This window comes from Microchirus variegatus, assembly GCF_963457635.1.
Source record: "Microchirus variegatus genome assembly, chromosome: 3".
Lineage (NCBI taxonomy): Eukaryota > Metazoa > Chordata > Actinopteri > Pleuronectiformes > Soleidae > Microchirus > Microchirus variegatus.
In genome coordinates, this window is record NC_139804.1 from 16,453,019 (window position 1) to 16,467,035 (window position 14,017).

Genomic DNA, 14,017 nt, shown 5'->3' on the forward strand with positions numbered 1-14,017 from the left:
TTCGCTTGTTGGGAGATGGATTTTGTGGTGGTTGGGCCTGCGGCCAGCTACCTTGAAGTTTTTAACTTTATGAAAGAAAGTTCAAAAATATATTGCAGAGCTCAGAAATATAAAAATATATCTCACACGTATCCTGTACTTTACAAATGTTTAGAGATTAAACATATATATTATAAAGTCAATCAATTAGATGATTAAAAGCTGATCCAATGTGGGGGCAGGGTTATTTGTCTTCTTTGGGTCGTGATTTCAAATCTGACCTCAGATCTGATTTCGATCACCAGTCTTTTAGGGGTCCTTCCTCCTCCTTCTCCACCTCCCGTTCCTCTTGTCTCTCTCCCTCTGGTCCATCCATTTTAAGACGCTCATTTTGACTGCAGGCTTTAGGGTTACTTAACAGAAGATAAGGGAATGCTGAGTTCTGCCATAGTGCTGAGAAAACCCGTCCAGCCTTTGGGTGCGGCTGGGGAGAGGTTTTTAAATAAAACGATCGATATGCAAATGGTTCACAGTCATTCCCTTATAAACAAATTCACCCTTTGAATTCGAGCCTGACTCGCTCTGGGCCAATTTCTGCAGGACGTACTCTGTGTTTTTGCGATCGTGTGAGGGCTGTTTATTTAATACCTCATCCATCACCTCATCCATTGTCTCTTGTTGGTCGTTTGATGTCTCTGAGTCTGAGACAGTGCGAGCGTGGCAGAGTGGATCGCTCCTCCTGTCGACCTTGCTAGATCCGAGTCAGATGTTTTTGAGGTAAAACAGGAAAATAAAGCCTGTGAGAAGGATAGACCATGGCCCGATGAGACCCAAGTTTTTTTGTGGCTCCTCAAAGTCTCTATAAATGTGGGTGTCCCAGAGGGTATGGAAATCTATAATTGACGTATGGATACAAGGAAGTGAAATAATGTACTTTTTCAGTGGGGCAGCTGTGTATCTCAACCTGAACGCATTTGTCCCACCTCCAAAATTAGCGTGGTGGGGAGATATACTGTAGGTTTGTGAGCTTGAAAGCATTGTATCTTGCGTCCATTTCATCCAGTTTCTCCACTCCGGCGGCCAGTGGCACGGATACTAAAGTCCGAAATACCCCACAATCAGAATTAAAACAGTCCACCATAATGTCCATTGCACCTCCCTCTTTCTCTAGAGAAGTATGGACCCTGACACTTAGAAATCAATGACCACTTCATTTTCTGGGGGTCAGTGCGGCATCCAACTCAGTCTGGGGGGATTTCACCCGCTTAGCCTGGTTTCCTCAGATTTGTCGCCATACTTCCACTTACCCCCACTACATAGTGCATTAGCGTCTGTCTCAACACTGCGCCCAGTCATTGGAAGTCTGTCAGCATGATGTTGGGCCGCCCAGCATGTTTCATACGTGAAGCCAAAACCCCAGACTCTGGACCATCCAATGACTATTCCTCATGCAGCGATGCTGGCGGTGGCATCTGGACACGACACAGATACACTGTGTGTACCTTGGGGCCCCTGTTATCGCAGGGTGGCTCATGGTAGGTGATGACTCACTGGTTGCATCATGGTCCTTTTTTTCCAGTAAGTTGCTTTTGCTTCCTGAGCAGGTTTTTGAGCAGTTTTGTCAGACATGATGAGTCTTCCGGTTTTTTTTTCCGTGCGACGAATGATGGGTTAATTTTCCATCTTTCCTCTCCTATTACAGCTTTTCTATATACTTGTTACACACACTTCAAGGCTTCTGAAGCAAAAATCCAGAGCTTGATGGCTGCTCTTGCTCAGCTTCTCTAACAGCATCAGCTAGTTGCTCCAACAAATGTTGGTCGTCCATGTATTCCAAGACACGTCTTATAGTAATAGTTGTGTAATAGTTTTTTTTCCCCCTAACCTGAAACTATCACACTTGAAGAGGAGGCGTGGGAAAGGTCAAAAGTCAACTTTGATTTCACAGGAAAACATGTTTCAGCAAAAACAACCCCAACCCTTGGTTGATGTCATTAAGAAGTCTCAGTAGTAATTGGTATCTATCAATGTCATTAATATTAAGTGGACTATATTGTCTCTCTGACACTAATCTGAAGATATTTTCAGACATGAAATTAGCCTGGTTTGAGCATGCAGGAGACATGTCATTCACCCAGTCATTAACTGTAGATTAATGGAAATTCCTCCTGCTGTGTTCACACATGAGCTGTCTTTGACTCTGGAGCTGGCATTGTAACATACACCCCCCTTCAGAACCTCTGGAGACGTTAAATGGTAAGTTTCATTGGATGTGTGCGACTAAAGGAAAACATTACCAGAATTTCCCAAAGAGTCTTGGGAAAACGAAGTAGACAGGCTGACATCACTGAAGAAAGGATTAGAGATCAAAAATTAAAGAAGAAAAGAGTCTTACCTGACATTCGCTCATGGGCTCTTCTTCCTTGGTTTCTACCTTCTTGTCTAAGGTTTCCCCAGCAAGCAGTGACTCCAGCACGGGGCCATCAGGTATCCCACCCTCTTTCTTTAGAGAAGCCTCGTAGTCTGCGAGACAGTTTTAATATCAAAAAACACATTAATCGGAGCTGTCACAGTATCGAGGAAACATGAAGGTACAAGGACTTCTGCATAAATATCACATGACTAAGCCCTTGAAAAGATGTTATTTATATATTTAGGTTAATGCATAGATAGAAAAGGGTGTTCACTGGTGATAGTACCTGAGCTCTTAGGTTTTATAAGAACAAAATGTGCAGATGATCCAACAATTTTTTATTAATTAATTATACGTCAAGCTTCAAGTGTGTGATAATGGCATGGGGGTTAGGGTTTGACTCCAAAATCGAGTCCCTAAAAATAGGGCAGAATCTAATACTTGATATTGTGATCAGCATGTTACGCTACAAAGCAACACAAAACATGAATGGGAAATAGCGAAACAGCTGTTAAACAGGTGACTGCGACGGACATGGGAGGAAGTGAGGACAATCACGAAGAATAGCCCTCTGTAATTAACATCATGATAAGAGAAGACATCAGTGTAGTGACAGACAAACCACAACCAAACACTCATTAGGAGGATATGTGTGTGTGCAGTTACACAATGTAAAATCCAGAGGAAGCATTGTGTTGCAGGGACTGCCAGATTATCTGGAGCAAATGAACTACTCCACAAGAAAATGCTTGAAGTTTGAGTTGAGCTATCAGACCTTGATAAGGGAAATCCTACATGTTGTGGGCTGAAAAGTTCATACGCTGACCAAGATGCAATGATTAAATTTGACCAAATATGGTTTCAACCATATCAGCATACCATATATTTAAAGGCAGCACTGAAACACAACACAAACAACATGCAATCTACATTATATCAGGATCAAACCTGTGAAATCTGTGAAATCTTACATAGTATCTTGTGTCCTCCCTCTGGTTTAAAAAGATGCTTTCTAAATAAAATTGGATCGGATTTTTTGGGGATATACATATTTACAGGAATTTGAGATCTTGTGCACTCAGAAAGAAACTACTTTTACGAGCAGTTGCATGTAACTTCACACATATTTTCTCAAAGCTGACAAGAATATGTTGTAGGGATTACAGTTTACGATCAATGTCATGTTTACAAATGTTGCAATTAGTTGGCTTTAGTGACCATAATTTGATTGGAATTGCTAAGAAGACTAAAATAATATTAAAGAGGATGCTAAATAACATCATTGAGAATAATTATGACACTGATATACAAAATATTGACTGGACTTAAATCTCCTAAGAAGACTTAAGTCAAGTCCACTTTAGCTCCATGGCTTAATCAAGAACTTAATGAGTACTTTAAGAGACCTTTAATCAGGTACATTGTGGTAACAAGGGTCCGTTTTGGGCCCAAAACATTTTATTGTATATATTAATGAAATTTGTTAAGTTTGTGTAAAACTGCAGTTTTTATAATTTGCAGATAGTATTTTTGGTTCAGGGACTGATTTGAAAACCATTATCAAGACTGTGATGTACAAAATGGCTACTAAAAGTGAAAATTTAAATGTATTTTTTTTTGATTAGAATAGAACAACATGTATGGTTTATAGCAACAGAAAAGGAAAGAAAGAATGAAAACATTCAAATGTTATTAATAGAATTAATGTTGAAACAATACTTATATATGAATTAAAATTTTGGAAACCTAATACCAAACATGAACAAAAATGTTGCAGTAATGAGCAAACCAAAGTATTTTCTAGATTTTGATTCACTATGGATTCATTACTTTTCACTTATTTTTCCATGTTTGAGACAAAATACAAAGGTTATCTCTACTTCTGAAGAAATAATGACTGTTTATCAAATCTCTAGCTGAAATTCACAGATATAGTGGATTCACAAACACTATTGGTCATGTTTAAAACTAGAAATAATAATTACCACATGGTCTACAGATGTTGAGGTTTACAAAAATGCATATAGAAAAAAATAATGTATCCAGCATTTACTGGATAAACTTGGTTTTAGATTGAGTGCTGATTGTTGACATTGATGTGACATATTTAATTAATGGCCATTTACATTTATGTTACATTATTTTTAAGAAAGAGGCAGATACCTGCCTCATTGAGGCAATGTCAATGAATGTCAATTCTATATAAATAAAGTAAATAAATAAATAAATAAATAAATAATTATTATAAATGAAAAGCTTACGGTTCATGAAATCATACAATAAATATAAATATACATTAAAAAAGGAACTACGAAAAATGTGAAAATATAAATCAAACACCATTTTTGAAGAGAGTAAAATGAAAATTCTTACAAAAGCAAACCAAAACCAAGGGAATTATTGTTTTTAACCACGGGGTTGCTGGTTCAAATTCCAGGACAGGTCAAAGGCTTCAGTGGCCCTTAGTCCATGACCAGCATCCCAAGAATTTAACTTAACATTATGCAGCTCACAAACAGAAAAGCACAGCCAAAAACATAGAAAAGAAGAGAAAGTTTTAGGCTGTTTATGGTTCCTCAAATAGGCCATTCCATCTAACCCTCACCAATTTTGAACTCAATGGGTACGAGCCGTGGGTCCTCCAGGATGTTTAGCCGCCTCTTCTTGCGCCAGCAGCGAGCAGGGTATGTGTACAACTGCCCTGGTGCATGGCCTGAAACACAGAGATATACATACATAGATTATCAGAAAAAAAACAACAACATGTTTTAAGTCTGCCATGTGCATGTTTGCTGCTTATTTTGATATTTTCCATGAAGAAACCAGACTCAACGTCCAGCTGCACCTTAGCTGTGAGGGTGAACTCACTAATGCTTTGAACATCATGCTAACACATGTTAGCTTAGTGTATTAGCATGCTAATGGCAGTGTTGTAAAGTAACAAACAACAAATACTTTGTCCCTGGTCGGGGGGTGTGTATGGCAGGGAGACGCAGACCGTCACAACAACGGGGGTCTGCACTTAGGGTCACGAAGGGTTGGCACGGAGGATTCAGGCATCTCCAATTGATGGCAAATCGACAAGACAAGAGTCCCACTGCAAGGTGCGTTCTCCACTTCCCCCTAGTGTTTGCTCATTGTGTGAACTGTCAGGTTTCTCTGCTGTTAATGATGTTGTCTATGTACTATGCCTTGAGATAATGTATGCTATGATTTGGTGCTATACAAATACAATTGAATTGAATTGAATTGAAGTCAGAGAGTCAGAGACCTTTGGTGATGATGCATTTGCCTGCATTCAAGACCTGATTGGTTCTTATCTGCTTCAAATCAACTATCAACTCTTGGATCAACCAAGTGGTATTTCCACTCTAACAGTGACAACTATTGTCAAAACATACGGTTGTATGTGGTAATGCACAGGATTCCAGACAATAAAAGATGTATTTATTAATTAGAATAAGAAACTTTCATTCATAGTTCTTTCTAATGAATAGTCAAATTTTGTCCCAAGCAAATCAAGTTAAAAAAATCAATAAACATACATTTAACCATAACCAGTTAATGCTTAATCCTAACCTTAAACAAACTATGATTAAAATCGTATCCTTAAAGTAGACATATTATACCCTATTTCTCCAATTTAAACTAGTTCCCTGGTGTCCTAATGAACATGTCTGTGACATACTTTGGTCAAAATACCAAAAGGATGAAGCACCACAGCAGTTCAATCACCCTGTCAAAACAGCCCTGTTCAGAACATTCTGTTTAGAAGAATCTCTTTAGGTCCACCTTAAAAAAAAGTAAAACGAAACTTAAGGGACAGGAAATGACATCAGCCACAGAGGCTACTGGGAGCTAACAGCAGTTAGCATTTGGAAAAGTGATCATTTGCAGGCTCTAGCAGGCACATTGCCGTCATATATAACATGTATCCACTGGACAGATAAATCCTCTGAGGCTGGAAGTTTGTGTAGAACTCTGTGCTGCACTGCTGGAGACAAGAATAGAACTTTTCGCGGACTTCTGGTTTTCGAATACCGTTGCCTTCGCCAGCCCTGTTGTGTGTTTTACGGACAAAGCTCCACTTCCAGGATTTTAGCGCATTTGTAATGTTCCAATGAGCGCGTATGTCAACATTGTGTATTTTATCTCCTGTACTCATGCGGAAGACCACAAAAAACATGAGTGAGTCATCTTTTTTCCACACTTTGCCGACTGATAGGGCCTCCAGAGTCCCTAATATAATGATTTAAATGTTGGTTTTGCATAATATGTCCCCTTTAAACCACTTAACTTAAAAATTTGGCTCTACCTCATTAGGTCCAGGTTTTTCGTCTACATGAGGACTACTGGTCCTGACAAAGTCAATGTTTTTGCCAGAAAAACTAAACAGGTTACAAATACAAACACACACACACACACACACACACACACCCACAAACACACACACACACACACTGATGCCACAGACAGTGCATTCTCTCTGGAATAGTTGGTGCCAGCAATGCATCATTGCCCTACAGGAGTGTCTGATTCACTGCCAAACCACACTGACGTTACTGAGAAAAAGTGATGAGAAAACACTTGAACAAAAGAAGGCAGGAGATCTAAAGCACGAGCAGGAAACGATGGTGGTAGAAAAGAAACAAGCAGAGCAGAAGGAAGGAGGGAAGGAGGGAAGGAGGGAATGAAGGACTCATGAGAGGAGAGAACAATTTGTGTAGCACAACAGCTGGCAAACACAATACCAACACCAAGACAGACTTGTGCATTGGAGGATTACAACTGCTTTACCCACACACTTTCATGTGCCCAGGTATCACACACACACACACACACGCACACACACCTGGTCCACGGTGGTTCTTCTCCATCCAGATGTAACAATTGCTCTGGGCCACGCCAGTCTGGGAGTCCAGGAATGGAAGACGCATTGAGCGCTCGGCACACAAACGGGCATTGTAGCTGCGACAGTGTTCGATAGCCTCCTTGTAAAACTCCTCACCAAGACTGAGGGAGGAGAAAGAGGGGAGGATTAGGAGGGAGAGGGAGAGGAGAACGAGGGAGGGGAGGAAGCGAAGGGGTCAAAGGTGAAGGAGAAAGAGGGAATAAAGTGTCAGCAAGGAAGCAAAACTAATGTGTCTGAGTGTATTTGTCTGTTGTACTAATTAAGGATGGGACAATACCTTTGGATACCTTTTCAACTTTGTAGCTTTTAAAAACACACTTTCAAGCTACTCACAGATATAATTCTCCAACTGTGTAAGAAATAGTCTTCTCCCATAAAGAAGAAGAAATAAACAGCCCACAACATGACTCAGCTAAAATGATGTTGCTGATACGTCCACAGTCTGTGTGTAGTGAAGCACGCAATATGTAGGATTTTTGGATTTTATCGGATTTTACTTTTTCTATCTGTCCAGAACGATACAGACTATCATATCTGCTCATCCCTCGTCCTAATGAGGCAGAACCTAATTTCTGAGGCTGTGATTAAAGTTAGGATTAACCTGTGAACTATGGTTAGGTTAGGGTTATTGTAATATCAGTGAATATATTTAAGTTAAGGGATAAAGGGCTCAAATGAATAAATGTTAGTGCAGTGTCAGGAACAGCAATAGCTGTGCAAATATTAGAGCAAATGTGTGTGTGTTGTGTGTGTGTAGCAGAGCTGGTAAGTGTAGACTCTTAAAACACACACACACACACACTGTCTCACAGTACAGCAACACATCTCACAGTATATTGATAGTCTGTGCAATGTATTTTCTCACCTGTTCAAGTGTGAGTTTAATTAACATTCAGTGTAATATTCTTCTCTTTGTTCCTCCCTCCCTACTTTCACTCCCGTTCTCCCTCCCATCTCTCATCCTCCCTCTTACCTGTTCTTGATGACTGCACCTCCAGATTGCCTGTAGGGAGGAAAAGAAGGAGAATACAATCAAATAGTCGTGTGGTGAGTCACTCCTCCACCTCACCTATTGGTTTGTTTGGCTTCTCATTTCTTTTACATCTTTCCTTCGCTCTCCCGCACCTTCGGTTTTCTCCGAATACAATCCACTTCTTTTGTGGCATATTTAACTGCCACACCTTCAAAATTTGCATTGTTCTCCCCAATTCTGTCTATCTTTGTCTTTCTGTGGTGAATCACTCCAGTCTAGCTTCTTCCTGTGAGCAGACATCAAGGTCACTTTGCTATACACGACACACAAAACTGTAGCTAAGCATGCACACGGTTACAGAGCAGCACCGACTGCAACCTCAGAGAAAAAATGGTGCAAGTGCTGAAAACAACTTGTTGGATTTGTATCGAGCATCCTTGTAAAACATGTTACTGATTTGATGATGGAATTAACACCCTGAGTAGATGGACTTCATCAAAATTCAGTTGTAAGTGCACAGTGAAACAAGTGCTGCTGTTTAGCGCCAGGAGACATGTTCCCCTAGATACACAGGGTTTCTGTCCATGCTACCTCACATTGGCTCACCAGCACCATTGAACTCATCCGTGTTGATGCAATGAGGCAGAAAGACAAAGATTTAAATTCTTCACTATCTAAGACTTGAAACTTGAAAGTTAAGACTTTAGACTTGAAGGCTAAGACTTGAAGGTTAAGACTTTAAGTTTAAGACTTGAGACTTGAAGGTTAAGACTTGAGACTTGAAGGTTAAGACTTTAAGTTTAAGACTTGAGACTTGAAGGTAAAGACTTGAGACTTGAAGGTTAAGACTTGAGACTTGAAGGTTAAGACTTGAGACTTGCTTGTGACTTACTGCCATCTCTAATATCTAACAAGCAGTGATGGGAGTAACAACATTAGAAATAAACAAATAAATAACGGCGTTACTTTTTTCAGTAAGTAATCAAATGAATTACTGTTCCAATCATGATAATGCTGTTACCGTTACTGCGAAAAATGCAGCATGTTACTTTAATTATTATTAGCTAATTGAAGCTGTTTTCATGAAACAACTAGATCTCCAAACCCAGAGGCAAAGTTGTTTTTTTTTTTTACTGTTCTTCCTCATGAGGAAGTATAGCCATTGCTTTACCGTAAATTAAAGGACAATTTATACATTAAATGCACATTATGCGCTAGACAGAAGTGCTTCTCCAAGTCGGTGTCAAGCAATTCTGACTTAATGAAACATCTTTCAGCATCACATGCTTCCACGAAATGAGTGGTCATTAACACAGAAGGAGACAAAGACAATACCACACAATCAAAACAACTGAACCTTGATTTTTTTTGTCTCAGACCGAGCTTAACAAATTGGTAGCCAGGTTAGAATCACTTGGTCCCACAGCAACAACAGTTTAGATTTGTGCTCCCTGTTTCTGTTAGTAGTTTATTGTATTAAGTAACCATTTTATCCAGATTTATCCTAAATAATTGAACATGCACATGAATTTTAAGTTCTGTTAAAGACGGGGTGGAGGTGAGGTCCAAAATCTTTGTGCATTTAAAATGTACTTGAAAGTAGCGTAATAGTTATTTTCCCTAGAAACGAGTTACTTTTATCATTTGTAACTAAGTAACAAATTCAGTTACTTTTTTGGAGAAGTAACTGTAATTATTTACTTTTACTTTTTACTTTTTTTTTACAAGTGTAGTTGGTTGTGGTAGTGGTTGAGTGAATGGTAAATGGTCTGTTTTTATATGCCGTTTTTCTAACTTTGATGACCACTCAAAGCTGCTTTACACTACAGTTTTTCCATTCACCCATTCACACCCATTCACGCACATGTTCATACCCATTCACATGCTTCCAACACAGGTGTCAGGAGCAATGTGCAGCTGAAAGTCTTGCCCAAGGACACAGCGGCATGTAGAGTAGCAGAGCCAGGAGTAGAAGGGAAGAGGGCTCGCTCAACCACTGAGCCTCTGTCAACCCAAAACCCGACAAAAATTTGGTGTGTTACATTTGCTTATAACACTATAAAAATTAAAATAAGTTTAAGTAAACACAATTATTAGATTAGATTAAAAAAGATATGCTAACATAAAATATTAACATGAGCATACATGTGTGCATATTAAGAGATGTGATCTTTTTTTGATCAACTGAATAGAATGTATAATATTTATTATAATAATAATATAGTATATTGTTCCAAATATTTTGTTATTGCAAAAGTGATGTATAGTGACAGTTGGCTCAAAGATGTTGGTACAGTCAACAAATTATAATCTAATCTCTAAGAATTAGAATGAAAGTATATTTTTTGTCAGTTTGAAGTAGATAGGTATATGGGATAATTAAAATAATAAATTGTGGTTTTTTTTCACCCCTCCCCTGTTGAATGTGCACATGTGTGAGTGGCAGGTAAACCATGAGGGTGTGGCTGACACTGCTTCCACCCAGTGCCTCAGTTAACCTTAGTGCTATACTAGCTATGACATAACTTGTCCTTTTTGTTTTTCTTGTCTTCAGGGTTTTGAGTAGGCCTCTCCGTTGCCTGCATGCAGACCATTAACATGAAACGGCCGCCTGTACCACTCTGGACTTGAGCTCCAAGAAACATCCCAACCTCTATTTGTAAATGTTTTCATTTACAAATAGAGGTTGAAACATAAAATGCTGTCATTGTGTTCTAAAGATGATGGTCCTGAAAGTGAGAACAGAAGTTGGGAGAAAGGGATTTTAAATATGCCGCACCTTCAGCGTTGGATTAACTGACAGACTGATCTGAAATTGTCAAAAACTGATCTCTGTAGGGGAGTTTTCAAGTCAGTTTGAGGGAGGGAGAGGAAATCTCCCTTGGTGGATTGCTGTGCTGCGTATAAACAGACATATTATGTCTGTTTGTCTGTAATCTATGACCATGTTGTTGTGCTGTATTCTTGTCCAGGTCACTCTTGGACATTTATCTGGTAAAAATAAAGGATTACAAAAACAGACTTCACATGTTTGTGTTCTGCTCATGGGTCCTATTAAAAAAAATATGGCAAGTGGTCCACAAACCCCAACATATAATGTCTAAAATGTCATGTGTAACATGTTGGATAAAAGACTTTGACTTAAACTTGCCCCAAACTCAAATATTCCAGAGAGATTTAGAGTGGGAGAAAAACTGACTGGCCTTTTCAAACAGAGTTTGCATGCTCTCCACATGTATGTGAGGATAAAGTGGTAGAAAATGAGTGAGTGAGGAAAGCAGGTCACCTCTCCTTCAGCACCCATCTCACGTCAAACCCATCCATACCTCCATCACCACCACCTCTCTCCTGGTTATAGGCACTGGAATATGGAGTGGAATTCCCCCTTCAGTAATTGACAGCCGTAAAAAATTTAAATTAAATTCCAATCTCATTACAATGTGATACTAGAGCCGCCTGACTTTATCAGGAGAAAAACTAAACTCCATTTAAAGAAGAGGGTGAGCGGATAGAGAGTAGTCGGGAGAAGAAAACTGAGGAGGAAGGAAGGAAAATGAGGAGAGAAAATAAAAAAGACATCCTAAGAGGAACAGGTAATGAGGCAGGACAGGGAAGAACTGAGCTGTGCAGTAACAGAGTAGGATGCAGCTGAGGACTGCAGCTGCTACTGTACTATACTCACTCACTATCACCTCCACATATCTGGCACACAAAAATAATCACTGATGGAGTAACAACAGCAAAAAAGTGCTTGATCAGCAAACTGTCCCTGAGCTCACTGACAAGAATTGTGAGTTTAAAAACCCCAGAAAATAATCCATTCTTATTGAAATGGGGGACAAACTGTACCTTCCTCTCTCAGGACCTGCTCGTGGAACACGGACAATGCTTTAACAACCATTCAACAACAATAACAATACCAACTTCTGATAGTGAAGTTAAAGGTGGCAGTGAGCGCCTGTTAACTTCATCACAATCTAAATGTGAAAACTTGGTAAAGTGACCATATATGGTGTATTTTTGGACTGTGAGGAAACCTGAGAACCAGGAGAAAGCAGTGCACACACAACATACAAACAACATAAAGGGCAATCTTCTTGCTGTGAGGCAACACTGCTAGCCAAATGTTCCACTGCGTGGCCCAAGAGTGTTATTTAAAGCTTAACAAATCCCTCCTGTCAGCATGTGATTGGCAGTCTCTAGCTCCCCCAGCCAGTCAGAGACTGGATGATACAGTTTCGCTATCAATAACTATGATTAAAAAATATATAAATGTTGACATGTAAGCCATGTATTATATTATTGATGGTGTCAGCAGACATGCTCATTAGAGTGCCTGCTTAGCTATGTTTACTAGTCCTCCATTGGTTTGCATTGCAAACAGTTTTGAGAAAACCTGCACACTAGGGATGTGAATCTTTGGGTGACTCACGATTCGATTCGATTCCGATTCTTAGGGTCATGATTCGATTCAAAATCGATTCTCGATTCAACCAATTAGATTCATACGATTCTCGATTCGAACGACTCTCGATTCAAACGATTCTCGATTCAAAAATTGATACAATGCATAGTATGGCATAAAAACAATACAGTTTGTATAAGATAATGTGGTAATGTGATCACACAAAGGCTAACAAATGTTAACATTTAGTCATTCAAAACAAATAAAAACTTACTTACTAAAATAAAAGCTCAGGCTGGTTGCCTTTTTCTCCCAGAAGTTACAAAAATAACACAAACTGGTGTTTTGTGTGGCTTTTCAAAATAGAAACTTTTTATCACTTTTTGGAGTTTATGAATCGATTCAGAATCGTGGATGATTAGAGTCACGATTCCTTCAGCTTTAATTTGAGGGTATTTACATCCAAATCAGGTGAACAGTGTAGGAATTACACTCTATTACACTTTCTATATGTGATGCTCGGGGCAGACACACATTCACTTAATGTTAATCTCCTGTTGCTGACACACTAAAGTGAATAGAACTCAACAAAGGGTGGGACGGTAACATTTGTATATGTGTTTATATGAACATGAACACAGTGTATAAAAGCATCTCTAAATGTCCATGTTTCAGAAAATCTGGCACCCACACGCCAGCTTTAATTCATGAAATGACCAGGACGTGTCATCAGACATTAAGAGAATGTATTGAATTGAAATCCTGGCCTCACTGATAACAACGAGCAAAGCAAAAAAAATATTTTTTAGGTAAATCTGTAGGTTTTGGTCTGTTGCACCACCTATGGCCACCCACCCAGTAATCCAGCTTGTAGCACTGCAACTCCCAACTTGCCATAATAGTTATTGAAACACAGCAAATCGCAGCTATTTTTATTAGTCTGAAATGCCAAATGTTACAAAAACTAAAAAGCCTCACAACCCTCTCAAAAACATCTTGACCAGGCAAAGAAAATGAGGACCATGAGGGTGGTGGTATGAGATGAGATTAACAGACTGCTACCTCCTTGACTTGACTTGACTGTGTTTGTATCCTCTCCAACTATTATATGGTGCATAGTAGTAATATAATATAGTATCATATAGTATAGTAAGCAGAGAAGATGTTGACGGCAGACATTGTGTGGAGACCAGCAGCTCTCTCATACTTGTAGTTGGTGGATATTTCATTTCTATTTTTATGAAACATAAGTTTATAGAAATATTTTGCATATCGATGGTAAAGCATTCAAAGTGATTCCATGTGTTTTTTTTTTAGCCTTTTGTACCTGCACAG

At 39.1% G+C, this 14,017-nt stretch overlaps 1 protein-coding gene across 1 annotated transcript in view; it reads right to left on the reverse strand.

Annotated features, from left to right (window-relative positions):
* The window catches only part of dpf1 (double PHD fingers 1), a gene marked incomplete at both ends in the record, with an annotated part of 54,017 nt that overhangs the window by 31,097 nt on the left and 8,903 nt on the right, over positions 1-14,017 (reverse strand). Inside the window, 4 exon segments of the mRNA XM_083887199.1 lie at positions 2,375-2,502; positions 4,998-5,105; positions 7,245-7,405; positions 8,278-8,307. Of these exon segments, the coding sequence (XP_083743325.1) occupies positions 2,375-2,502; positions 4,998-5,105; positions 7,245-7,405; positions 8,278-8,307 (427 nt within the window).